The following is a 27,403-nucleotide window of genomic DNA, read 5'->3' on the forward strand; positions in this document are numbered from 1 at the left end:
AAACTATCTACAAAAGTGCAATGTGTAAATTCTAAGTACAACGGAATGCATTATGTGAAGGTATTGGTGAAAACATTTATTGATTCTTGAGCCTTATTGTCTGTATTGATGGGTTGGCTCCATATCGCGTAGATTGGCCGAGAGCTTGTGGCTTTCAGCGACTCTTAGAGCCCAGCCCACCAGCTCCTTCTGTGCAGTTGGGTTTGAGCTGGACACCACGATCTATTGAAGAGCAAGTCGACCTAATGATCTAGAATGGCGTGATTCAGCCCTCAAGCAGCCCTCAAGCAGCCCTCGGCGTCACCTGTTGTCCTCATGAAAAAGAAAGATTGTTCTATCCGCTTCTGTGTCGATTATCGCCACCTTGATAAGATTACACGAAAGGACATCTACCCTCTCCCACGCATCGACGACGCTCTCGTTTGTTTGCAAGGCGCCGAGCTCTTTTCTTCTCTAGATTTACGTCCCGGGTACTGGCAAGTTCCCCTGGAAGCGGCTGATCGCCCCAAAACTGCCTTTGTAACTTCTGACGGCTTGTACGAATTTACAGTTATGCCATTGGGCCTTTGTAATGCTCCGGCAACATTTGAGCGGATGATGGACACCATTTTGCGTGGCCTAAAGTGGAAGACGTGCCTCTGCTACCTCGACGACATTGTCATCTTTTCTCCTGACTTTGATACACACCTCTACTGTCTGAAGCACGTTTTGACCTGCCTATCTGATGCCAGACTGCAGCTGAATTTGAAAAAAATGTCGTTTCGCCGCCCGCCAGCTCACCATTCTTGGCCACGTTGTCTCCAAAGAAGGTGTATCTCCAGATCCTGCCAAACTTCGTGCCGTAGCAGCCTTTCCCAAACCAACTTCCATTAAAGTTCTGTGTAGCTTCCTCGAGCTGTGCTCTTACTTTCGCCGCTTTATTAGAAATTTTGCTTCAATTGCTGCTCTCATGACAGACCTTCTGTCCGGCAGTTCCGACCTTTCGTCGTGGTCGCCAACGTGCGACGATGCCTTCACTGCTTCACGCCGCATCCTCACGGCACCGCCTGTGCTACGTCACTTCGATCCCACAGCTCCTACTGAGGCCCACACGGACGTCAGTGGTATATTGGTCTTGGCGCTGTGCTCGCTCAGCACAAATCAGGTTATGCTGAATACGTGGTCGCCTATGCTAGCCGTACACTCATGAAGGCTGAATTCAATTACTCTGTCACTGAAAAAGAGTGCTTAGTGATTATTTGGGCTCTTACTGAATTCCACCCTTACCTCTATGGCCGCCCTTTTGACGTAGGGACGGACCACCATGCGCTTTGCTGGCTTTCCTCACTGAAAGACTGGTCCGGCAGACTGTCAAGATGGGCTCTTCGCCTTCAGGAATATGTAAGCGTTGTTTACCGCTTCGGCCGCAAGCATCACGATGCCGATGCACTTTCCCGCTGCCCCCTTACAGCTGAGGTCGCGAGCCTTTCCTCTTCCGACGATTCCCAGCCATCGCTTCACATCAATGACATGCTGTCAGTGCAGCGGCAAGATCCTTGGATAAATTCTATCCTCGATTTTATCTCCAATCATACAGCTGCTTCTCCATTGTGTGCTCTCCGCCGCCATGCTTCCGACTTCACCATTCGTGGTAACCTCCTCTACCGCCGCAACCACTGTGCAGATGGCCGCAAGGGGTTGCTAGTTATTCCCCAGTAGCTACGTTCGCAAATCTGTGACTATTTCCACGCTGACCCACAATCCGGTCACACGGGTGCCTTCAAGACCTACACTTGTCTCCAGCTGTGTTACTACTGGTGGGGCATGTACACCTTCGTACACAAGTACGTTCGCTCATGCCTCACCTGTAAACGTCGCAAGACATCTCAGCATTCTGCTGGAGCGTTGCTGCCGCTACCCAGCACCTCCACCAAATGAAAGAGGGGGGTTTATTGGGCATATCAGCAGGACTCTATCAGCAGGACTGGGTAGATCAGCGGCGAACACAGCAACAGCGAACACAGTCAGGTCCAACACAGTCAGGTCCAACACACGCAGCGATCACGATGCCACCGACTGGAATGTTCCTCGTGCACTTCTTCCTCTTCACAATAGTTTGAAATTTTTTGTGTTGAGACTGATTTATGTTAGTCAAAACAGGTCAGAACAGAATGAGCATTTATCAGTTCTGATGGAACTGTCTCAAGGTGCTAAAAATGGCGAGGTGGTGAAAAAGTACAATGTGTCTAAATCAACCACCTCGACAATTCTAAAGAACAAGGAAAAAGTCGCTAGCTCCGACACTAACACGGCGGACAGAAAGCGCCTGCCGAAGGCCACCTATGTGGACATAGAGGACGCGCTACTCAAGTGGTTCGTTGAAGCAAGGGCTCACAACATTCCGGTAACTGGACAAATGATGCTGGGCAAAGCCGAAAACTTTGCATTTCTGCTAGACTTTCCCGATTTTTGCCCAGGCAATGGCTGGCTACATTGATTCAAAGTGCAGCAGTCAATTGTTTTTAAATCGATTGTTGGCGAGGCGTGTTTGGTAAGTGGCCAAGGCGTTGCCACTTGGCTTGCGACAAGCCAAGCAGGATGTGTATAACGCAGACGAAAAAGCATTATTTTATCAGATTATGCCAGACAAGAAGCACGCCTTGAAAGGGGAGTAATGCGCTGGCGGAAAATGCAGTAAAGTGCGCGTTACAATGCTTCCGTGCACTAATATGAATGGCAGCGACCTGCGCATGCCTTTTGTTATCGGGAAAATCAAAGAAGCTACGTTGCTTTCGGAGCTATGTACCCGTGTGCTAAAGGCTCAATACTAAATCCTGGATGACACTCGATTTATTAATGTGAAAGCATTACTTCGCTATGTTCAGATTTTTGTCCTGCAAAATCGTATCTGCAGCAGTTGTGAGTAATTGAGAAGTGGTAGAGGTTAATGAGTGGTATCAATCAATAGAGGGTGACGTAAAGTTGTGGTCGAAAAAGTAATTAGGCTAATAAGTTATTTATGTAATTAGAATAACTCGTTCACAGGAAAGGAAAGGCGCAGTATCTGCCACACTTGTTCTGTGGACACCTGAACTGCACCGAGGGAAGGGAGAAAGGTGGGAGTGAAAGCGGAAAGAGAAATGTGTGCCGTAGGGGATATGACATCAAGGATGTGACGTCACACAACCGGAAGTAGAGCCGAAAAGGGCATAGGATTGGATTGGCACGCAATTTGAAACTTGAAAGTACCAAAGACTAAAATGTGGAAACAAGAAGTGAAATAATGTGAGGTAGAGGATATGACGTCATGCAACCGGGCATAGAGCTGAGAAAGGGCATTGGAAGGGGTTGGTGCACAATTTGAAAGTATCAAAGACTAAAACGGGCAAAGAAGTGAATTGGGTAACTAGAAGCAACTAGAACCAACCAACAGCAGCATCTGTGCTTTCGCATTACTCCGATACAGATTCTGCAGTGCTCTTCAATTTATTCGCAGAGTGGCTGAATGAGTTTGAACATGACATGCAGAGGCAAAGCAGGTGTGGACTGCTGTTGCTCGACATCTGCTCAGCGCATCACGTGCGGGCTGCTGTTGCTCGACATCTGCTCAGCGCATCACGTGCAAACTTCTCTGACAGCAGTAACTGTAGGGAACCAGAGCTGGAGTTTGCTCCGTGACGCCAGCGCTCTGTTTCTAGTGGAGCGGAGTTAAACTACAAAACCGACGCGCATCCGCGTCCGCGCTGCGCACGGCTGTCTACAGAGTCTGCGCAGCCCGCTCACTCGGGAGCGCATGCCACAGGCAGCCGCACATACATGCGGAGTGGGCGAAGGAGAGTGAGGACGAGGGGGAATGGTCGCGTGTCTGCGCGCTCAAAGCCGGCGCTCTTTGCCACTGGGGTTTCTTATTTTTGCTTTTTTCTGTGCCCCGGCTGACATAGAGGCTGGCTGTAGGCACGTTTTTTTTATCGGTGTTTTCGAAAGTGAGAATTTACGATTAATTGATCGCCGCGGACATTGTTTTGAAAGAGCGCTTGTTGGCAGGCTCAGACATTAAAAAAACCATGAACGCGAATTCGCTACTCGAAGGCAGAGGCAAGCGACAGGTATTTTGAAGAACTTGAGGCGGCCCCTCTTGATGTCTCTGTCCATGTTCAGAGAATGAAGGGTCCAGCCTTCTCATTGAGAGTTGATATGCATGTACACAGCGACGAGGGCTCCGGGCGCTGGTTGGGGAGCTTACTTTCTATTTGTGACTGCTCACTTGAAAGGGGCCTATTCAACTCTTTGGGGACAGACGTGTTAGGTGATGCTACCGGCACCATGGTGCCTGCTTTCGGTGCGTTTAGGATGCGTTCCCTACAAAGGCACAAAGCATGCCGCCTTACCCTTTGGTTCCTGCTGACAGCTGTCACGGGGAGTTCACTGCTGCTGTGCTGTCATCCGAAATCAATGACCTATCTACCTCTAATGATGAGGGGTTTCTTAACGACCTGGATCATTGACGAGAAGCTGAGGCATACCATTTTTTGCGGCAGTTTCCTCTCTCCATGAGACGGAAGAGCGAGGAAATGCCTGACGACTTTCCATGCAGGCGGGGACATCTCTCCTCGGAAACCTTTGTCTTCTTAATTCCACAGCTACGCTGTGCAATTCCTAGTTCAGTTATCTCCTCTAGCGAATGTGCAGTTTTGAGCTCCTGAAGCAGGATTGCGTATGAGGATAGAACGATTGACGTATGTGTTTTTCCTTTAAGCGCCAAGTAATAATAATAATAATAATAATAATAATAATAATAATAATAATAATAATAATAATAATAATAATAATAATGATTTATTGGCAACAAATTTACAAAGTAATAACCAGCCTGTTTAAGCATACATGCTTGTGAATGGAGTGATGGCATTAATGACTTGTATCTGTTTCTTGAGGCTGACTTGGTTCCGCGATGGCTGCTGCAGCACCACCAGTTACAAACGGTCGAGATGCGAGCGGTACGGGATAAAAAAAAAAAGCCGACAACCATCCCGTTAACGTTTCAACACTAGTTTTGCAAAAAAGCGCGCCATCACTTTTTTATTCTAGTTCTTTTTTTTTTCCCCCGTTTGCTGGAGTGCGACGGTGGCCAGAACGCAGCCAGAGGAGGAGAGAAACAGCAGAGCGTGCACTCGCAAACACGTGCTGGAAAGTTGCGCGCAGCAAACAGCATGCTTTTCGATGCGGCGGGGAGCAGACGACGCAGCCGCGTTGCGTGGAGGTTTTGACGGGGTCTCCATGGAGGGCGCTGACGCACAGAGCGGCACAGCGCCCCTGGCCCAGGTTTTCTCCCCTATACTTTTTCTGCCACCCAATACCAACAGAAACTGCAGCCTCTTGATTTAGGCATAATATGTTCTTTTAAGGCATCATATAGGCACCACATTGTGGAGCGCTTTTTCATCGCCATTGACCGTCTGACCACTACCTTGTCGCTCAGAGTTTCACTGTATTCAACCCTTGAGATGGTGAAGGTTGTCTGGCGGAGATGACGGCCGGTTGCGTGCGGAACTGTTTATGCAAGGCCGGCTTCGTCGACGCAGTGCCGGATGTCAGGCCTGATTGATGCCTCCAACAATCATTCCGGCAGCGATTTCTGGCAGCGCGTCGTCTGTTCTGACGTGGGAGGCTATGACATTGGTTGGGACGATTTTATTTCTGTGGATGAAGACACTGATGTTGTGGAACCGTGCACGAGACGAGGACATCGTTTCTGAAGTGCGGGCTGAAAACGATTCGGAAGAATTGGATGACGATGAAAAATCGGAGCCAGCACCCGTAAGCACGTCTGTAGCAATGGGCTACGTAGAGGGCCTCAGGCAACTTGTTTCTGCCAAGGGCCTCGGCGAAGAGCACACTTCTGCTTTAAATAAACTGGAGACCACCCTCATCGCATATGCACTGCAGTAACAGACGATTATCGCACTTTTTTGCAAAGAAGTAAATTTTGTGTTTTGACCGCCAACTTTCTTAGTCTGGGGTCCACTTGTTATGAACTTTGGTATATCACAACCGTACGCCGCGCGACGTTCAGGTTCGTTATAAGCATGCTCGACTGTACACACTTGTACATATCTTGTCTCGACAAAGTGGTACAGTTTGAGTCATCTGAAGTTCAAATATTTAAGTTCAAATGAACACATTTAATGTATCCGAGAAAACATTTGATCCCATGTGCTTGATTGTGAAAAATGCAAGTGTCAAATGTGTCAATGGAGGCACAGAGGCAGTTACAGTAGAACTTCGTTGATATGTTCCCAGTTCATACGATTTCCTGTTTCATATGTTAAAAATCGCGGGCAGTAAACGATCTCCCATAGAGTTACACTATTTTTCTGCCACTTACTTTGTTCGAAGTTTCGACAAACTGTGGTCGTGTAATATGTTTGCGATCAACCGGACATATGCTAGCGAGCTCACAACATAAAAAGCTGATCAGTGGCGATCACCAGCCACAGTTGCTTTTCTGCAGGGCCTAAATGCAACGGGGCGAAGCATCAAAGAAAGCTAACGATACCTTTCCTGCGGAAACATGACTTCACGAGGAGAAACTTGGCGGCTTCTTTTGCGGTGCCTTAGGGGCATAGCAATGAACCTACAGCTACAGTGAAAGCTCATTAATTCAAATGGTACCATGACCGGCACGGCGGCCGGCAGCGCAAGAGGGCAGTGGTTGGTGGCTGCGGCAACGGCTGTCTGCTCCTCTTTCGCGCAAGCTCCGAAGCTTGCTACTAAATAGTCGTTAATTTGACCCCCGTTAATTCGGAAATGGGGGTAAGTATTTCTGTTGGCGCGGTCCTAGCCAACACCCATAAAAGGCTGGACGTCGGATGGGCAGTATGGGTTTCCAAATAAAAAACCAAATCATTGCACGAGAACGTTTTTTGGGACAGTCGTCCATCCTTCCGCCTATAAGTCATCAGTGAAAGCTTCCGCCCATAAGTCATAAGTGAAAGCACACAGTCAGTCGCGGTCATGACTCTGGCTTTTAGCACCGTTCGCTTCAAAAGGCATTTATACTGTCACTACTATGATGGCACTGTGACGGCGCCCACCCCAAACACGACACGATAAAGTGAGGCCTGTGCAACCGGACGAGCGCTGGCACCTTGCCAAGTTGACCTCCCCTCCCCCCCTCCTCATTTTCTCATAGAGCTTGCGAGCACGCCGGGATGTTATCGCTGCGCAGCATCTTGGCGCACTGCCAAAAAATACACAGGAAAATGCGAAGGTGACTGCGCGAAACGTAGGGATGCACTAATGAACGTTTTTTTTTTCTTTTTCTCCTTTCAGGTTCTCAGTAGCATAAGTGGGGGGGGGGGGGGGGAGGGGTGTTCATTTGCGGGGGGGTCATTACGTGACTAAATACAGTAAATTTACTGTAATTCATACGGTTCTTGTGAGCTTTTTTGGCACCATTCGATAATTCGAACTTTTCTTCCCTGTCCTGTGAAGTTCAAATTAACGAGCTGCTACTGTATTCGCTTGCATACGAGTGGGCCGGGTCTGGAGAAAGCAGCATGAGCAAAAGCGCGGCAGCTATAAGCCATCACGATGGCTTCTCCACATGTCATTATTGCAAAGGGGCGAAATATCTGAAACAATTAAGGAAGCGATCCCGGTTCGTCATTCAAATCTTTTTTAGAACAAACGCAATTACGGATTGAATTCTGCAAGAGCTAAAAAAAGGAGCTTGCATACTTCATGTCCAAAATGCTAATCTACACTTTTATGCAGTGACTTCTAAATGTCTTTGTACCTCATTAGCAATTATCTTTTTTTGATATTATGCAGTTTGGATCTTATGTTTTCCCAAATAATATATTTTTTCTGGCAGTTTTTAATAAAACTTATCAACGAGGTTTTACTTTGAAAAGGGCTTACTGCAGCTTTGTGCATATGGTCCATATGGGACAAATGGTTTCCATGATCCAGCGAGTTATGCCCGAATAAGCTATCACTTACAGTTAAACCTCTATGTAACAAACCTTCATAGAGTGAATTCCTCGATATTACAAAGTTCTTCCATTCTCCATAGCCACCCCCATTGAAGTGCATGTATTTGAAAACTTCATGTGACGAACATGTCGCGGTGGTTGACCTTGATTTAGCGAACTCTGGGCACTTACTATTCCTTTGTCCTGGATTACTGAAAGTTTGGAAGAACCTCTTATGTTTCAGGATGGTAAAACGCGAACTGACGTGCAAGGAACATCGATGGTAGCAACTAGTGACCGCAGTTGATACAGTAACGTGCACAGTTTCAGCGCCGATGGTGCATCTACATGGTATACTTGGCAGTCTTCACTGCTTTCGCTTTTGGAATGTGGCACTGCAATGGTTTATGCTTTAAAGTAGCAACATTACTCGCTGGCTTTCGCACGTCGGTAGCAGGAACGGTGAAGCTCGCCTGCAGGGCAAGGCAGTGTCGGTTTCTCAGGGCAGTGGTGGCCGAGCAGGAACCTGCGTGAAGATGCACATGCCTCCTTGCTCGGCGGCGGGCCAAACTCTTGAACGTGCTTTCCCCCAGACTGACACCATAGTAACCCGTACTTCGACTGGCCTTAGTTTTTGCGTCTACCGGAAACAGACGCATTCTGGAAGATACCTAGGTTTTAATTCAGTGCGCTCAGTCAGTCATAAGTGGTCAATGGCTGCATCTCTAATCAAACATGCTAGGGAAGTATACAGGGAAGATGCAGCCCTAAACCACAAAACAAATACCATCAAAAATGACTTGAATGGATACAGCTATCCGCTTTCCTTCATTCAGAACATGCAAAGATTGGCTCCATCGAAGAAGCCAACCACCAGGGAGCCCCTATCCCGTATGCAGCAGGGATCAGCGAGGCGCTGGTGCGGATGCTTCACAAGTACGGTGTCCATGTTGCACATGTCCTAACAATGAGCTTGTAATGTGAAAGATCAGCTCCTTTGGGCCAAGTTTCCCAGCGTGGTTTATAAAATTGCCTGCGTCGACTGTTCATCAGTTTACATAGGCGAAGCAAAAGATTTTACGAGATGCCTTGCGAGATGCCTGAAAGATAATCAGTACGATGTATGTAAAGGAAAGGTGACAATGAATGCAGTCGCAGAGCATGTGCAGGAGACTGGCCATGAAATTAACTGGGATGAAGCAGATATAGTGGCAACGAAAACGAATGCATCAGCCCGCTGAAATCTCGTTACTAACCATCCAGACTACACTTAACAGAATAAAAAAGATGTTGGCACACCCTATTTATGCGAAATCTCAAAGAATGATTCTAACTGCTACGAAAAGTCAGGTGTGTCCAGCCGGTTACTCATTGTGAACGAGGGAGCCGTAGTGCTCCCGAAACGTCATTTGTGTTTGGCTATAGTCAGGGGCCAGCGAACCTCATCAAGCCATGATTCCTTACAAGACTGTATGCCGTCAAATCCTCGACTACATATTCGCAAGAAAAAAAAAGGAAACAAGTCGTGATGGTGCCCCATTGCCCGTATAAGTTGGGAGCATACACTGGGTGGGTGCGCCCAGCAAACTCGCCACATGAGAGGTTTGCGTGTAGTGCACAGGGAGACGTGTCACTCCAATCGGTAGCGAGCTCTCACCAGGAGCACTTTTTAGAAATTTTGTGTTAATTTTACACTCAAAGTAAAGCTTTCAAATTTGATTCTAATACTCATATAGACCACTCCGTGTGTTTCCTGCATTAGAATATTACTGCAAGTGGCATTTCAGGGGGTCCCTTTAAGTGTGGTTTGTATGGTTTGCAGCAAATCTTCACTGCAGTGTAGTTTTGGATTGCGTGGCGCACATGTGCCCCTGAGATTATTGAAAGTCACTGTCGCAGTGCCTACTTCTCATCCAAGGGAACGAAATAACTGCCAGCACAAATGAGTTTTGCAAATGGTATGCAATTCGAGCTTCTGACGGTGTAGGCAACTTGCATATGAATGGACACCTCATTTTATTCATGGATGCGTCCTGCTTGGAACAGTCATCGTCACAAGGTTCCTGTCATCCGCTGCTTATCTTAAGCTACCTTCAAATTTCGGATCGTTTTTCTGAAGAAAGGTTGAGCGCGCTGTTAAAATAAATTTTGCAGGCTGGTGTTGCACGCTGTCACCCAAGAGCGGCTTGCATCACATAACACTCACTGCTGCTGCTATGGATGGGAGGTGCTTCGATGGCAGTGCCTGTGCTTATACACTGCCTTGACCACGGCTGGATTGGAGAGGGGCAGCGAGCGCCCGTACTGCTGCCTTTAATTTAGCCGTGCCCCAACGAAATGTCGAAAGCATCCACTGTTGCATTGCAGTGCAGCAGGTATCTGCAACTGCGCGCTTCCGCAATCCACAAGCAGCATTGCAGTTTTTTTAAAGGCGAAAGCCTTTCTTGGCTCATGTGTAGCATCTGGAGGAATGTGCCAAATGAGACATTCATAGGCAATCCAGCAGTAGCCACATAAGTAAACATTGGCTGAATTGGCTAAAGTAACTAAACATTAGATAATCAATAGCCAAAAGCCATAAGGCAATCCAGAAAGGTCGTAGGTCAATCCACAATCCAATTCAGTGGCCACATAACAAGCCAATGTTAAATCCAATGGTAATACTAAAAATAAAAATTTCTAGTAATAGATATGTAAAAATAATTAAAATACAAAAAATATCCAAGTGAAGTCAAAATAAAATAATGAAAATACAGAAATAAAAATAACTCGAAAAATCGGAGCTTTCTCCTTACTGCACCTAAGCAGTCTTCAGTGGCTGCTAAAATTTTTTTGTACTGGAATTTGGGTGCGTATGGCACATCGAGCCTCGGCATCACTTGGTGGCTCAGAGGGGCTATCGCTTCATTGGTTTGCCGTGAAATTTTGATCTTACATTCCACCTAGATCATCTTAATATGAATGGTGTAGGCTGCCACCTCGAATTTTCTGGTCAAACTTGCCATTAGAAATTTCGGGACTGCAGAAATCCTTTGAGCTATCCGGGATTTCAAATTAAGTTTGGATTATCGAGGACTTCCTGTAGCTTCCTGCGTTTAAAATTTTGATGGGCATAGTGGAATTGGGTCAGCATCACTGCTTAACTACCCATCTCACTTGATGGCAGGCATTTCTGTATTGCGATTAATCGTAGCTTTGTAATACAGTCGAACCCAGATATATCGAACTCGAAGGGGATCGCGAAATAGTTCGATATATCGATAATTCGATATACAGAAATCGGCTTGTGACGGCACTTACGATGCGAAAGAACGATACCGTATTTGTCGCATAATCAACCCACTCGTATAATGAACCCACCCTCCACTTTAGCACCGAGAATCTGAAAAAAAAAAAAAAAAGCGTTAAAGCTAGCTCGCTCACATGCAAGCGATCTCAGCGACGAGCGGCAGCGACAGAGCGAAAAATTTCAAACTTGTTGGAACTGCGTCCCTCTCGTTGCTCGAGCCACCGCGGCAGCTCAAAACAAGGTTTCCGTGTTGCCGCGGCAAAAATCGCGAGCGTTTTCGCTTGCATGTCCATGGCGCGCGTCACTCCGTTTCGGTCGTCTCATCCACAGCTCATTTCTTGGCAGCGTGCCAAGATGCTGTGCAGCGATAACGTCTGGGCGCGTTTATCTTTTGATAGCCCCTGCGGTGGCGGGAGCGAACTTGGCAGAGTGTCCCTGATGGCTTGATTGCACAAGCCTTGTTCTATTTATCACGCCGTTCTTGGGGCGGGCGTCATGATCGCAGCAGCTGACCGCGTGCTTTCGTTGATTCATACATGCAAAAATAAACGACTCCCGCGCAAAAAAAAAATAAAAATACTGCGGTTCTTAACGTCTGAACAGCACAACGATAAGAAAGGATGACTCGCAAAAAGAAAAACAAAGAGAGCTGCCGCTTTTTAACGTCCGCAGGCGCCATAGAGGGTTCGCAACACACGCTGGAGAGAGCGTCTGACGCCTGTCTGAATATGGGCTGAGCTGGCTTGGTGCATGCGTAGCGCGTGCTGAAGGAGAGAGCTCGGCAAAAGAATGGGCACACCCACGCACATGGCTTGCAAACGTCATGTGTTGGCGCGCAGGAAACGATAACTGCAGATGCGCGCGCCTTCGGGGAATGGGCGTGGCGCTGCCCAGACTAGACCAGCCGTCGCCGAACTGTCCCATCATTCCTTCCGCGCGTGGCTTGAAAACGTCACGCGACAAACGGCCAAGGGTAATACGATCGTCTTTGGGGAAGGCACACTTTCCAGTGCGTGGTGCAGAGTTCGATATATTGAACGTCCGGTGAAATTAAGTTCGATATATGACGCGGCTTTCCTATACTTTTACATGGGATTTTCAAGGGGATATTTCGAGAGTTTGATATAACTAAAATTCGATATATCCGGGTTCGATATAACCGGGTTCGACTGTATTATGTGCACGAAACCTTACCCATGCTAGTGCTGTCTTTTGCCGTCTTGCCAAGTGCATCCACTATATGTGAAGGTTATGATTATAAAGCTCCCTTTTTTATTCAAATTTTCAACACTTACCTAATGGTGGTATTCTGTTTAGAGAAATGCGTTTGGGTGATAATGTGTAGGATTGATGAACAGCTTTGCAGTCTTGGCCAGCAAGCAGTCTAGCTGCAGTCAGCTGCCGATGTTTATGTTTATATATTTAAGGTCCACAGCAAAACTGAATTTCATGCAGCCTCTAACGGAATGACGTGTGTTTTCTGTGACACAAATCATGCATTATGCTTCTCGGTTTCGGTGTGCTTCCATGGACTAGCAGGTCCACCCATCACGGGTCTAAAATAGCCTTTTGGAACCCAATGAGTTTTATTCATCCATCCATGTCTGCTGTGCCCCGATAAAGAAAAGAGACAATGTCACTCCTCGGTATCTCCTGTGAGGGCTCGGTGAGATGGCTCAGTGACTGGATCTTGGGTGCTAGGGCAATATGGCGGGAATGTTTACCCTGGCAATGATGTGCAGGGCAGTAATGATGGGTAGTGAGACAACATGGCAGAAATGTTTGCCCTGGCAATGATGTGCAGGGCAGGGATGACTGGTGGTGAGGCAGCAGGGCAGAAATGTTTGCCCTGGCAATGATGTGCAGGGCAGTGATGATGGGTGGTGAGGCAACATGGCGGAAATGTTTTCCCTGGCAATGATGTGCAGGGCCCCTGGAGGAGAAGCAGTTTCAGCCCAAGGAGACGCTGGTGTTCATCCGGCTGGTGAAGTATGCCCTACAGGCACTGGACGTCTACACGCTCCCTGGGAACAGTTTGGGCGGGACCGGCTGTGGGGCCGGGGCAGTGGGTGGAGCCGCTGCCTCCTCCGCACGCACCGCGGCGCTGCAGTCGGCCGTGCGCTCCAAGGAAGAGAAAGAAGTCCTGGACCACTTTGGTGGTGTGGTGAGTGGACTGCTTCTTATGGCATGGAGTGGGAGAAGTAAAGGTTCGCCCTGAGATTTGAGCAGTGAAAACCTTTTTTGACCTCAACAACTGGCATTGCTGTCCCTCAGTGAAGCTTGGTGTGTTTATCACATCTCAGGTTAGTTTGAAAATCTGAGTTTATGATAGTAGTTGGCTTGGTACAGATCCACAGACATTCTTACTCTAAATTATGCAGCCTGCTTTCAATTCCTGGATGAAATGAGGGAATCCTTGGCTCAGGCACATGGTGGTGATGGCAGTGCACTAACATTTTTTTTGTCTATTTCAGTTCACTATGATGAGCCAGTCAACCTTCAGAGAGGTCTTTTCCACCACAATTGAGGTAGGTTGGCATGAGGTAATGGGGGAAAAAACTTGCTCGCAGAAAGCCAATGTGGCACAAACAGTGAACAGTGCTGTTGCATCTGGTTCGTTTTGCATTGTGGCACCACAGATGGTTTGACAGATGTTGTCTGTCTTCAATTAGAGCAAATACAGTAAAACCTCGTTGATTCTGATCTCACGGGAGTGAAAAAAATGTCCAAATGATCCAAATGTCGAATTATCGAATGAGCAACAAAAACTGCATGTGAATTGCTTTTTTTTTTTATTGCATACCTTTACTTTGTGAAAAAGTCAGAAATGCTCATTTGCTTTTTCGCGGAAAGCTGGGCAGTGAGGGCCAGTTTGTGGATGGGGGACAACCCTTCCAGGGTGAGCAAGTTGCCAGGAGCATCATAACAGAAGTCCTCTAAAACTGCTAAAGCATCCGCGACTTCTGTAGTGGTATGACGCACTGGGGGCTCATTATGCGAGCCCTCTTCGCTGGGCGCCTCATCTGCCACATCGAGGGCATCGCTGATTATCTCGTCATCGCTTACATATTTACACGATTGTAAGTCTACCCCTTTTTTGAAATTCGAAAATCCGATGTTGGGGCATCGATTTACAATTGAAACCAAAGCATGGCACTGATAACAAGAGCAAGACAAGACAAAAGTTTGCTCTATGGATGTGCAACATTCAGTTACTGTGCATGCTTCTCGGGAAAAATTTTTCTTTATCTTTTACTGCGCAGCACAAACAGCAGCTGTGGGAGTGTCGATAGTTTACGGAAGAGCCACGGCGGCACTTCCAGGGAGTGCCGATGGTTGATGGAAAAGCCAACACCGATCATTTGTTGAGTTTGGGCTCGTTGCGCGTTTACACTTTTAACTTTACGATCGGCTACATGCTTCGTCACGAGCTCTCCAGTTCAAAAAGCACTTGGCGCTTGTTCCATGCAGTGTTGAAGGAGGCGGCTATCGTTTATGCCGAAGAAACAACTGCGCTGTGGGCCGCAAGTTCGAAGCTTCTAAACGGGTTGCCGGAGTGGCGGCGGTAGCGGGGGCAGCGAGACAAAATTTTGAACTTTGATGCAAGGTGAAGAGGCTTCCAAGGGATACAGATGGTACGCTACCTTGGAGGCCAAGCTTGCCGCGTATATCGCCGAAATACAGGATCTGAAGTGGAGACGAGTTGTACAGCCAGGCAATAAATTTTCTTTGTTGAGAGCATCCACCTCGGTATGTTCTCCTTTTATTTTTTTTTTTTCGGGACATGCGGTTTAGGGGGCCGACTTACAATCGTGTAAACACGGTAACTGGCCAGTGACAACAACGCCGTCATCGATGAAAGTGTATTCTGCGAGATTCACTTCGGTGGGCAGCTGGCTGACAAATGACTCTTCGTCGTCGTCCTACTCTGCTGCTGGTGCTGCAGGCTCCAATTAAGCTTGTGACAGACTGCACAAATCCACAGTGCCTGGCGTGTGTGCCCACACGCGAGTCGGAATATGAATGGCACTCAGAAGCGTGATGACGCACGCCTGCTTCCGATCCATGCAAAGAAGCATACGCTCCAGCACTTGCCTGCTGTACTTTTTTTTTTTACATATTAGATAACTCCGTGATCCATAGGATGAAGCGCGACGGTAGTGTTACGAGAAACACGAGCCGGACCGTCGGCACAGCAGCAGAGTTGCGAATGGATAGAGGATGGCTGTAGCGATGCGCGCCTAAAACCCACCTTTCTTTGTTTGTTTGTTTGTTTGTTTGTGTGTGTGTGTGTGTGTGTGTGTGTGGAGAGAGTAGCGCCGCCTTCCGTACGTTTTTGAAATAGTAGTCTCTGGCGTTCCCGGTCCTTGGAATGATTGCCGTAGTGATTCGTGCTCCGAAAACTAATTCCCGCGGCAGCCTCGGCCCACCTCCAGTCCGAATTAACCGGTATGCACGTAATTTAGCTCCGAATTAACGAGAGTTTGCTGCCATAGACCTGTGTACATTTTTGAAGGGAGGGAGTGAGTAGGCCGAATTATCCGAATTTCCGAATTAACGGGGGTTGAATTAATGAGGTTTTACTGCATCTTGACATGTTATGGCTCAGTAGTACACCCTTTTTCAAAAGTTTAGAGCCAAAGAGGTCTGTTTCTGTCTAGTGGTACCTCTTTAGCATTTGTAGAAGTCGTTCACATTGGAGAGCCTGGGACAAAAATTCTTACCTTCAGTAAAGTTGGACCTCTGAGAATACATTATGAACCGCACGGTGTGGCTCGGAAGCAAACCCCCTGGGCTCTAAACTTTTGACAAAGAATGTACATGCGTGTATGTAATGGTATATCAGTGCAAGTGCAGATGGGTAGATGCACTGAACATGGGTTATTAGGGTCCTCACAGCTGGCATGTTTGTGCAGACATATTAGAGCTTTAGTATTAGATTAGAGAGAGAAGTCTAGTAGTTGCAAAATATGCGTGCTTCCTTTGCTTTGTATGCATGGATGCCATTGGTGAAATATTAATTTAAAGAATATTGCTCTACAAAGATGTTTAATGATTTCAAATGCTGTGAATGCAGGGCACTCAGGAGTGCCATATGAAGCTACATAGACATACTAATTGCTCACTGGTTTTTCAGACTCTGTTAATTCGAACTTGCGGAATATTTTGAGCTTAACTGAGAAACTGTCATTGCACTCTTCTACTTGGATTGATCTACAGTTCAGGTCACCTATAACGACATTGAGAAAGCCAGAAAATCCGAAATTATTATATCTGGACCGGCAAAAAAATAAAAAAGCAGCAAAACACATTTTTTCCTGCAGGGGCACAGCAGCAGCAGCATGTATTCTTGCCTTCTTGCAGTGATGAGTGAATCAGGTTGAACAACGTGAATCATCATAGAGAGCACTGAACACTTTATTACAGGATACATAAATAGCCGTAAAATAGTATAAACGTGCTTATGAAAGTGAAATTCGCGCTTGCTTGAGTGGCAGCTGAAGCTTGACAATCGCTGTGATCATTGCTATCAGTAGTGTGCGCTGGCGACAGTCTTTTTTGCGTGCATGAAACTGATCAGCGACTGAGTGAACTGCAAGACATCCGCGGCCTTGATGGTCATTACAATCCTAGAGTGCAAATGCCCGCGTTTTTTCGTGAGGCTTCCACCCTTGAAACTATGCTGGAAATCCCGGTGACTCTGCTCTTTCACATCGAGAGCTATTGTCTTCATTGATGCAATCTTCCATAGGCGCACAACCAGGTGATAGCGATACAGCTGCACCTTTTGTGTGGCACGGCCAAGGACAGGCAGTAATTGTGATGATGATAGCGCTCATTTCCTAACCGTTCGCAATGTCCCCTCGCGGATTTCACCATGCTGGTCTGTTTTCAGCACTTGCGCTGAGTTTTCATGTCATTCTCTTCCTAGCATTTTACTCTTTTATCAAATATTCAGATGAAATATCTCCGTAAACATCTTCCGGGTGGCCAAAAAGCTATCGTATCCAATATGCCACCAGTAATCGATAGTTATATATGGTATATTTTTGCATAGGGGCAATAGGAAAACTGATCAATTCCAAGAATTTGGTCATTATGAGCAATATTATGAGCATTACGTCCATAACACTCATTATATTTGGTATCATTTTAAGCAGATTACATTGTACTTTATTCGTGTTCTACTTGATTAGGAGTGGGCAGCTTAGTTGTTGCTAGAAGCTGTTAAAAGGTTCTTTTGCACATGTACCAGTGCTTTATCTGGACCAACTTGTAAGAGAGCAGTAGGATTTTGGCTTTTTAAAGAGATTGATTTCTGTGAACCCTAATTTGAAGTATCTATCAAGAAGGGCACTCTCTGCTGTTTGTATTTACTGACCTTTGTGATTCTCTTGCAGTATGTGGTCGAACGATTGAACAAGAACTCTGCGCTCCAGGTGAGTGGCAGACTTTCTTTGACGTATTAGTGTGAAAGGCCTCATTTCGGCAGGTGTTGTCAGCATTGTGAGTGGAAAATTGTGATCATGGCTCTGGCAGGGGGTAGTTGGCGGGGAACACAACCAGGCATTGTTTGGTCGGCAGGTTGTGCGACATCACGGGACTGTACTACATGGCAGGAGCTCTGAACTCTGGCTTTTTCTTTGAGGTGGGAGGGTGAAATGGGAATCGAATCTTCTGGGAGTCATGGGCAGTAAGACAAGCTACTCCTAAACCACGCACGCACATCCGTACGGCTTGGTTAAAGCAGTGCTACTTTATAAGCTTCCTGCAATGAAGTTTGCTGAGACATGTGGCGCTACCTTGCGCCCGATGGGAGCTAACAATTAGGCTGCCTAGAAGCAGACGCCATGTACGTTGCGACCGCTTGTTCCTTTTGTGTTCGCATTTTTGTATCCTTTTGAGTGGGATTTACTCATTTAGTGGCTTCAGTGGTCTTCAGCAGTCTCTTGCAATGCTTCGACTACTACAGATGAGAACAAGAATAAAAGTAAACGCAGGGGCGGTGAGAAAGACTGCCACAATCGCGAGGAGGACCCAAGCGTACCGCTTGCTGGGGAGAACCTGGGAAAAATGATGAGACAAGAGGATAGTGGCTGTGAGAGAGTAATGTAACTGAACTTCGCTTTTTATGGGGTCAATGGCGTACAGACGCCAAGGGGTTAAAATAAGACTATTGCCTGTTGAGCGGAGGAAACGGTATATGCTTCTGACTCGGGGTGCCACACGCTGGTTGGAGCATTCCTCAGAATGCGCTGCGTGTTAAATTTGGTGTCTACTGGTGTATGCTGTGCAGGATTGAGTGGCATTGTCCTTCTTTTAAAGGACGTAATGTCCAGAAGAGCAAGTCGCTCAGCTGCAGCATCGAATTCCAGCCGCATTTCATAGGAGGCAAAATAAAAAAAAAATGGGGTGCCTATTTGGAATTTTAAAGCTAAAATAAGTTCAAAGCTTCCAATTACAGATTTGGATAAGCATAATTACCTGTAAAGTTCTTTACCCTTTGACTGTTTATTCTGGAAAAAAGAAAACAACCCCAGTGTGTGAAAATTTTTTACTCTATGCGTTTAGCGCAGTACCCGTTCGGCAAAAATGCCGTGGGACGGAATGTGGCTGTAGTACCCGTACAGCAAAAACAGTCTAATGGTTAAGGTGCTGAAAAAGTCGAACTGGCGATGTGTGCAAGAACTTCGTTCTATAGTTCCACGCCAAACATTTATTGCACTTACTGCTCAAGCTGCTCAAGCTTTCTTGTTCCAGATAGTAGACCATTCTATCATTAATAGCAACAGTAAAAAATCATTACTCTAACAACCTTCAATGGAAGCTTTTCCAGTAAGTGCCAGTATTGCCCGCCGGCTTTCCTCATCCTTGATGTACGGAGGTTCAAAATGCATACCGGTTTTTGTTGAGGCATGCTGCAACTGGCGGTAACCTCACCTGCCTTCCTGTAACCTCCGTGGCCCTGTCGAAAGCTGCGCACCACGAACAAAAGTCTTCGTCATGATATTAAACTGTAAAGCGAAACCGCGAGGAAATTATGCTGCTGTAATCAAACAGCAAGAAAAGAAAAAACAATCGATCAGTCTCTTCTCAGGTTCTTTCAGCACTGAGGTGTGAACATGCGTAATAGGTAAATGAAAAGCGTTTACATCAGCCAGCATTTTCCATTCATTTAATCATTGCTTAATTTTTGATCACATATCCCACTGATGCCCCGAGGCAATAAATATTGTTGCAAAAAAGAGGTCCGTTCACTCGCGTCAAGTTCAAAGTCGTGCGCACGGCTGCTCAGCGCGCACTTCGCGACGATGTTGACACTGTTCATTTTCTAAACATGACCATTCTCAAACAGGTGGTGTCCTTTCGCCAGTATTGGTGTTCGGAAGTAGCTCTCAAGACATTCGATTGCCTTAAAACTGTAAAAAGTAAGAGCTGGTATGCTTCCCGCCATACAACGCGAATGGAACCTGACCGCGCCGACTGCCTCAAATTACTCAGTGCCGCCGTTGGTGGCGCTGAATGCTGTGCTCCACTAGCACTGCCTGGCCGCTTCTGGTTGCCTATAGGTATCTATGTTGGGTGGTGTTTCACATAATTTGGTAGCTTACGAATGAATGCTGTATGCGTGTGCTAAAAGAGCCATAAGTTAAGGGTTTGGCGATTTAAGTGAGTTGCTAATAGTATGTAAGCGAGCGAGGGTCTGCAAGAGAAGCTGCAGATAGGAGCGTCCCTAATGTTTTTTTTTTTTCTGTGAGCATTGGACATTGCTGATAATGCTTGGCGGGGAGAAATGAGGACAGGAGTTTTTGTTCCTGAATGTGCCACTGCAGAGTTGTGTGTGTTCAAATTTTGAACTGTAAGAATGGAAGCAGGGTCAACCGACAGTTTTTTTGTTCACCGTCAATCATACATATTGTGGAACTTGTGTGCCAGTTTCCAGAATAGTGTAAGGTCTAATAAATGGCTTGTTGCGAGCGAGAGGAAAGCAGGAGTGGCACTCTGTTAAGGCACAAGTTTGACGTTTCACTCTCCTGTTGCTAGGAGCTTTGCACCAATCTTTCTTACTTCTCCCTTCTTTCTCGGTTCATGGGGGCCTTGTGATAAGGTGTGCACTTTTGTGCCTTCTGATTCGCTCTCGGTCCTTTTTTGCCACACTTTCAAATAAAATGTGAATTCTGTTCAAACCTACGAGCCCATTTGTCAGTGGTGTTGCCTCGGTTCTGTCGCAGATTGTGGCCAACTTCTTCTTGGCCAACCGTGCCACGTCTCCCATCTTCGCCACCATCCTGGTTGAGTACCTGCTGGAACGCATGGAAGAGATGGGGGGTGAGTGTTCATGCCTTCTGCGAATACTGGCTACCTTTTTCTTTTTTGGAACAGGTCAAAGGTGTTCCTATAATATGTTTATCCTTCTGTGTAGTTGTTGTGTTGTAGAGGCCGCATTTGACAGTGGCTTGTGCACAGTGTATTTTTTTTTAACAAAAGATGTAAATTGGGAACAAGATAAGGGTGGAAGTGCTGCTCCATTTGTTTCATTCTGCTCCAAACTGCATTCTCTGCTACATCCTGCTCCAAAACACGATATTGCCCGAATGCTGCACCAGATGCCCAGATGCCCAGTTGCCTCAACGTCTTGCCATCAAAATTTTCAGAGCGTTGTCTTTTGTTGCATATTGGGCCAGTAATGGTATTGCCTACAAAAACATATGGTCCGACCCAATCTGATCAAGTGACAATGAGGAACCCAACAGGCTGTTGTGAGTTGCATGCCAACACTGTAGTGGCCGCCATAGTTGTAATGATGGTAGCGTACTGGTGGCAGGTATGACTCATACCTTTCATTCATACCTTTCAATATTTCTTTGGAAATAAATTTAAAATGAGCCACATCCTTTTCTGGTACATTTTTCGTGATTTGTGCAAGCAATCAAGACACCAGACACCTGCTTTTGAGAAACTGTCTGTGTCTGCGCGTTTTAGTTGAAACAAGTTTCCCCGCCCCTTGCGGAAAGCACAAGTTGTGCATGTCTCGAGGATGAAGCTCTGCCACTAACGAGACTCTGACTGACAGCCCTGGGGGCTTCGTTTGTGAAGGGGGAAATGTTGGGAAGCACTGAATAGAGGAAAGTGGAAGTGTGTGGAACAGGAAGGAGCTTAACATTTTTCTGTTAGTGCACCAGGTCTAGGTGGAGTCGCACTCTGTAAACAAATCTTGAAAATATAATCAAATGCGAGAGCAGGCTTTGCGATTCAACCACGTTTTCCCCACTTGGCAATTGGAATAGTGAAGTATCAAAATATAATAGCATGAGGAACCACTGATCTTGCAATTAGGCAGAATCAGTAGGCACTATTCCCACTTGTTAAGTAATTTGAAATGAAATGAGCGTGCATGCATATCGATCAATGGACAATTTTAATGCATAGTATATACTTGTCTTTTACCCACTATACGGAATGTGTGTACAGAATGGGCCCGCAGTGGCTTTGTAGCTTGTGTAGTGGCACATCCGCCCTTATGCTGTTCATACATACATTGTGTAGTCACTTGTGTGTGTGTATGGGGCATTCCTTTTTTATTACAGCCAACCCAGACAAGTCAAACCTGTACCTGAAGTTGTTCAAGCTGGTCTTTGGCTCTGTGTCCCTCTTCGCTGCTGAAAACGAACTTATGCTCAAGGTCGGTGCATATTATATACACTGCGATGCACATACTTGCATTGCAAGTAGTGACTTTCTTCTTCTCCTTTCGAAAATTTCGAAAATATCTAGCCACACTAGCCTTTTTATTTTTCTTTACTACTATACCAAGCTTTTATTGAATTGTCTCGATGCGCTATCAGACGAAGTGAGCACCTGTAGGTCGAACTAGGAAAACAATCTTCGCTCACAGAAAAAAAAAAAAAGAAAAAAGAAGAAAAAAAAAGAAGAAACGCCAGGATGGAAATTGACTACCCCAAAGCCTTCTGCGATTGGCTGCCTCGCGAGCTACTGCCGGGTGCCTTGTGAAATTTTCTAAAAACCCAGAACCTGAGCGCAACAGCGATGAGCGAAAATGCTTTGGCGGCGCTTTCACGCCCATCGACGCTCCGCTGCACAAGGGGAGCTTTTGTAATAAATGCAAAATAATTCTCAGGAAAAACTGAATTTTATTATTTTGGAAGGAAGAACTGAGTAATTATTGCCTCCTTCGCGTTGGCATTTGGCCCGACAAAAGCGTCTTCGAGTGGCTGAACTCATCGCATAAGCCGTAGGTCGCCGCCGCTGTATTCAACTTTGTTGCAGAGCGTGCGGGCACCACATAAACAACAAAAATCAGTCAACGCTTCGTGCACATAACATGACGAAACAGAACCACACAATCACTAAATCGCTCTTGCCGGTATGCACGTGTGAAGGGCAGCTGACTGAACAACGCTGAACTGAACCAACTGCCTGATAATACCTATCAGTCCTCGCGCGTGAGCAGCGCTCACGTGACTGCTCCCAAGGTGGAAAAATGGCTGCATCCGTGGGAATTTCGTTTTCACTCTTCGAACGTAACCGTGTTCGGCACTTAGTGTAGGAACAAAGGTCGGAGCCCCTATCACCTTTGCCTTTGGTCCTTCCGGTCAAAATTTCGAGATATCTGCATTACACCAGAGAAATGTTTCGAGATAAACGAGAGTTAATACACAGCACCTATGGGGGGTGAAGGCGCAGCGTGGAGCATTTTCAATCGATTTTTCGAGATATGAGAGTTTGTGTTAACGAGGGTTTACTTAATGTACTATGCCCTCCTTACCATTGTATGTTATGTAGTGTCTTCTGGTGTGACATCGTGCTGTCTTTATTACAAGTTTATGGACCGCTTTGGGCTTGTGCTGGTCCGAGGCTTTCACTAGGGCTCTCCTTCTATGCGGAGGTCACGTGACGTGATACGACCGAATCTCAAGGATGTGAGCATTTTTGATGCGACCTTACAGGCTGACATGAGTTTGCTAATTCTTCGGCCAGTCTGCGTTATGTCTGCCGCACCCAGAATTTTGGATGTTGCGAGCACTCCTTGTTGCCACTGTGGACGACAGGAATCATGACCTGCGACAGCGCCCTCAAGTACTGCCCTTATACAGTTGAACCCCTTTATAAGAGACATGTAAGGGAGAGCAGTTTTTGTCTCTTATATGAGAGGGCTCTTATAAGCAGGGTACCATTTTTTTATTCTCTGATCAGCCCTTATTTCAAAGTAAGTACCTTATTACTAAAAGAAGCACAAAAGACTGGTATAGCCTGTTGCAAAAAGGTTATTATCATTTGGATTCATATTATGACCTGCTAGGTCGACAGCCACACACTGGATACAATCCACATTCCTTCCACCAGAACTTTCTCACACTGCTTTGCGGGTGAAATAGTTCTCAATCTTGCTCTGTTTCATGGCTGCATTTACAGTGTTTTTTAGCACAGCTTCTTCCAGCTTCGTGGCAAGACCAAGAGCTTCATGCCCACTGGGCCAAAGCTGTATGTGATGGCGCACTTGCCCGAGCACTGACATGACCTCACCAGAAGTCAGCGGTGGTGCAGAATCAGTTTCATTGTCGGACTCATCCGTTGCACTATCCTCTTGGTCTTCTTCCTGCACCATTCTGACTATGTTCTCATCTGTGAGGTCTTCTGCAACAAGAATATTGTCATCGGCTTCAACAAAGCTTTGGAATGTGCCGCACTCTTCAAATTTACTTTGAATGATTGGCCAAGTTTCTGGCTCCTCATCTCCACATTCCATGTCTTCATCTTCAGTGTCCCCTTCCTGCTGCAGATTAAAACCCGCTTTTCGGAAGCACCCTCTCACTGTGCTCGTTTTGATGTCACTCCAAGAGTGAGTCAGCATTTCAATTGCTGTCCTCACATTGATAGTTGTTTCCTGCTTCTGCAGCATGTTAAAGAGCAGTCGCCCTCCCCCTGGTCCAGAGGCTGTAGCAGAGAGGTGCAGCCTGGAGGGAAATAGCTGAGCTGAACAGCTTTCAATGACGGGGGTTTCATATGTGCCGAACAGCTGTCCAAAAACATCAAGATCTTCCTGTTTTTTCTCGCCATCTTCTCATCAAAGCTTGTCAGCCATTTATTGAAAATGTCTGCCGTCATCCATGCAGCCTGATTAGCTGTGTACTCCACATTGATGGAGTAGTTTTTTAAGCATCTTGGGTTTTTAGCTTTGCCAATAACCAAAATTCTTTCTTTCTCAGTTCCGTGCATGTTAGTGCAGAACATAGCTGTAAGGCGCTCTTTGGACTTTTTGCCTCCACTGCAGTTTTGGTTTGTGAAGGCAAATGTTTTGCCGGGGAGCATTTTGAAAAATATTCCAGACTCGTCAAGACTGTACACATCACAAGCCTTCCATCCGCTTAATAAAGACGGCAGCGCCTCATTCTTCCATTGCCTGATGGTGTTTTCGTCAGCAGCATTGCTCTGACCGCAAATAGCTTTGTAGCTGATACTATGAGGATGCTTGAATCTGTCAAACCATTCTTGACTGGCTTCAAACTCAATGCCAAGACCGAACGCAAGCTGCTTGGCTTTGGCTTGAATTAAAGGCCCGCTGAGTGGAATGTTTTTGCTCCGTGCGTCTTGAATCCAGAGAAGCGCTTCTTCTAGTATGGGATGGGACGACTTACGCAGCTTGGACCTGCTTGCCCCAGTTGGTGCTTCTTTGATGATCTTTTCTCGCTGAGTCCAGATTCCGCTGATTGTCTTGCGTGACAACCCAAACTTCCTGGCGACGTCTGCTTGCTTCATCCCGCTGTTGAGGTCCGCTATGATGTCCAACCTTTTCGCGACCGTAAGGCTAGTACGGCGCTTGACTGAGCAGTCCGCCATGCTGACTAGGTGCCCGGGACGTGGTAACAGCGAAGCAGCCAGGTGGCGATGGTGAACGTTGCACAACGGTAGCGATGACAGATAAGCCCAGTTCACAATGTTCCTAAAAAGCAGCGTCGCGTCGTGGCGGCGCAGTTAGGGTTAAGCGCAGTAGCAGGAAAGTTTCATTGATGCTAACTGCGATGCTGCTGTCTAAAAAAGCATGTGTGCGGCCGCTTGCGCGCTGCTTGTCTGGGCTTGGCTTGGCGATTGCCTCGCTTTCATGGCTTGTTCGCGCCAACTAAGACGCTATGGTGGCTACAGCCACCATGCGCTAGCTGTAAGTTTAAGTGCTTTCCTATGTTGCAATTCGATTGCAGGGGCTTCTCGTCGGTATTTTATAGCTGACAGACCCACTCTGGCTTTGCAGAATTTATAATAGTGACTGCGCACTTCTATCGTCCCCCTTTGCTTCCACAATGGGCCCAACTGCGATTAGCGACCGATGGCACTGCATCGAAAGTTAAAATGTCTGCTACAAGAGAGATTGTTAACCAGAATGCAAGGATAATTTGTTCTTTACAGTTTATATCGAACCTGGATATATCAAATTTTGGTTATATCGAACTCGCGGAATATCCCCTTGAAAATCCCATCTAAAAGTATAGGAAAGCCGCGTCATATATCGAACTCAATTTTGCCGGTCGTTCGATATATCGAACTCCGCACTACGCACTGGAATGTGTGCCTTCTCCAAAGACGATCGCATCACTCTTGGCTGTTTGCCGCATGACGTTTTCAAGCCACGCACGGAAGGAATGAGAGGGGACAGTTATGGACAGCGCCGCGCCCATTCCCCAAAGGCGCGCGCATCTGCAGTTATCGTTTTCCGCTCGCCAACACATGACGTTTGCAAGCCATGTGCGTGGGTGTGCCCATTTTTTTGCCGAGCTCTCTCCTTCAGCACGCGCTACGCATGCGCCAAGCCAGCTCAGCCCGTTTTCGGACAGACGTGGGACGCTTTCTCCAGCGTGTGTTGCGAACCCTCTGCGCGCGGCGGCTGACGTGGTTATGGCGCCTGCGGACGTTAAGAAGCGGCAGCTCGTTTTTTTTTTGTTTTTTTTTTTCCGATAGTCATTCTTTCTTATCGTTGTGCTGTACGCACGACGTAGCGTAAGATATGGCGGCTGCGGACGTTAAGAAGCGGCAGGCATTTTTTTTTTTTTTCTGGCGGAAGCCGTTTATTTTTGCATATATGAATCAACGGAAGCACGCCGTCAGCTGCTGCGATCATGACGCCCGCCCCAAGCGCGGCGTGATAAATCGAACCAGGCTTGTGCAATCAATCCATCACGGGCACTCTGCCAAGTTCGCTCCCCGCCACCGCAGGAGCTATCAAAAGATAAGCGCACCCTGACGTTATCGCTGCGCAGCATCTTGGCACGCTGCCAAGAAATGAGCTGTGGATGCGACGACCGAAACGGAGTGACGCGCGCCATCGGCATGCAAGCAAAAACGCTCGCGATTTTCTGCCGCAGCGACACAGAAACCTTGTTTTGAGCTGCCGCGCTGGCTCGAGCGGCGAGCGGGACGCAGTTCCAACAAGTTGGAAATTTTTCGCTCTGTTGCTGTTGCTCGTCGCTGAGATCGCTCAATCGCTTGCATGTGAGCGAGCTGGCCTTAAAGCATTTTTTTTTTCAAATTCTCGGGCGCAAAAGTGGAGAGAGGGTTCATTATGCGAATGGGTTGATTACACGGCAAATACGGTATCGTTTTTTTGCATCGTAAGTGCCGTCACAAGCCAATTTTTGTATATCGAATTATCAATATATCGAACTTTTTCGCAATCCCCTTCGAGTTCGATATATCCGGGTTCGACTGTATAACTGATTGTCTTCTATGTCCGATGTCTGTTACAAAAGAGGTCCAATTAATGGGAGAGATAGGGCAACCAACCAAGTGGGTGAAGAGTGTCTCTTATAACCGATTGTCTCTTACATCCGTGCCTCTTATAACGGGGTTCAACTGTATAGCCAACGCCACGATCACAACCATATAAACTATGTTATAGGTCAAGTGTGAATATAGGTCGCCTCCTTACCTCGAAGGGGAAAAAAAAAATAAAACAAGAAAAAAAAAAGTGGAGAAGCGCATATATTTACAATATCGGCTGTGTTTCTGCATCACCGGAGCTACCATTGCACTACGAACTTCCAGCAACATCGTTACAAGACTACTCTTTGCTGCTCGCCATCTCCCAGAGTGTGTCATCTAGTTCCATCAAGCGTGTTGCTTACGCAGCATTTCTTGAGTGAGGGAA

At 46.7% G+C, this 27,403-nt stretch overlaps 1 protein-coding gene across 3 annotated transcripts in view; it reads left to right on the top strand.

The window, feature by feature from the left end:
- Nipped-A (Transcription-associated protein Nipped-A) overlaps positions 1 to 27,403 on the top strand; it is a 287,463-nt gene that overhangs the window by 52,601 nt on the left and 207,459 nt on the right. For all 3 annotated transcript variants that reach the window (XM_084595462.1, XM_084595463.1, XM_084595464.1), the window contains exons 16-20: positions 13,173 to 13,408; positions 13,719 to 13,772; positions 17,646 to 17,684; positions 20,478 to 20,574; positions 21,834 to 21,928. In XM_084595462.1, the coding sequence (XP_084451588.1) occupies positions 13,173 to 13,408; positions 13,719 to 13,772; positions 17,646 to 17,684; positions 20,478 to 20,574; positions 21,834 to 21,928 (521 nt within the window). The remainder of the gene's footprint in view (positions 1 to 13,172; positions 13,409 to 13,718; positions 13,773 to 17,645; positions 17,685 to 20,477; positions 20,575 to 21,833; positions 21,929 to 27,403) is intronic.

Source organism: Amblyomma maculatum, chromosome 2 (assembly GCF_055883805.1).
Source record: "Amblyomma maculatum isolate TAMU_Amacu chromosome 2, ASM5588380v1, whole genome shotgun sequence".
In the NCBI taxonomy this organism is placed as follows: domain Eukaryota; kingdom Metazoa; phylum Arthropoda; class Arachnida; order Ixodida; family Ixodidae; genus Amblyomma; species Amblyomma maculatum.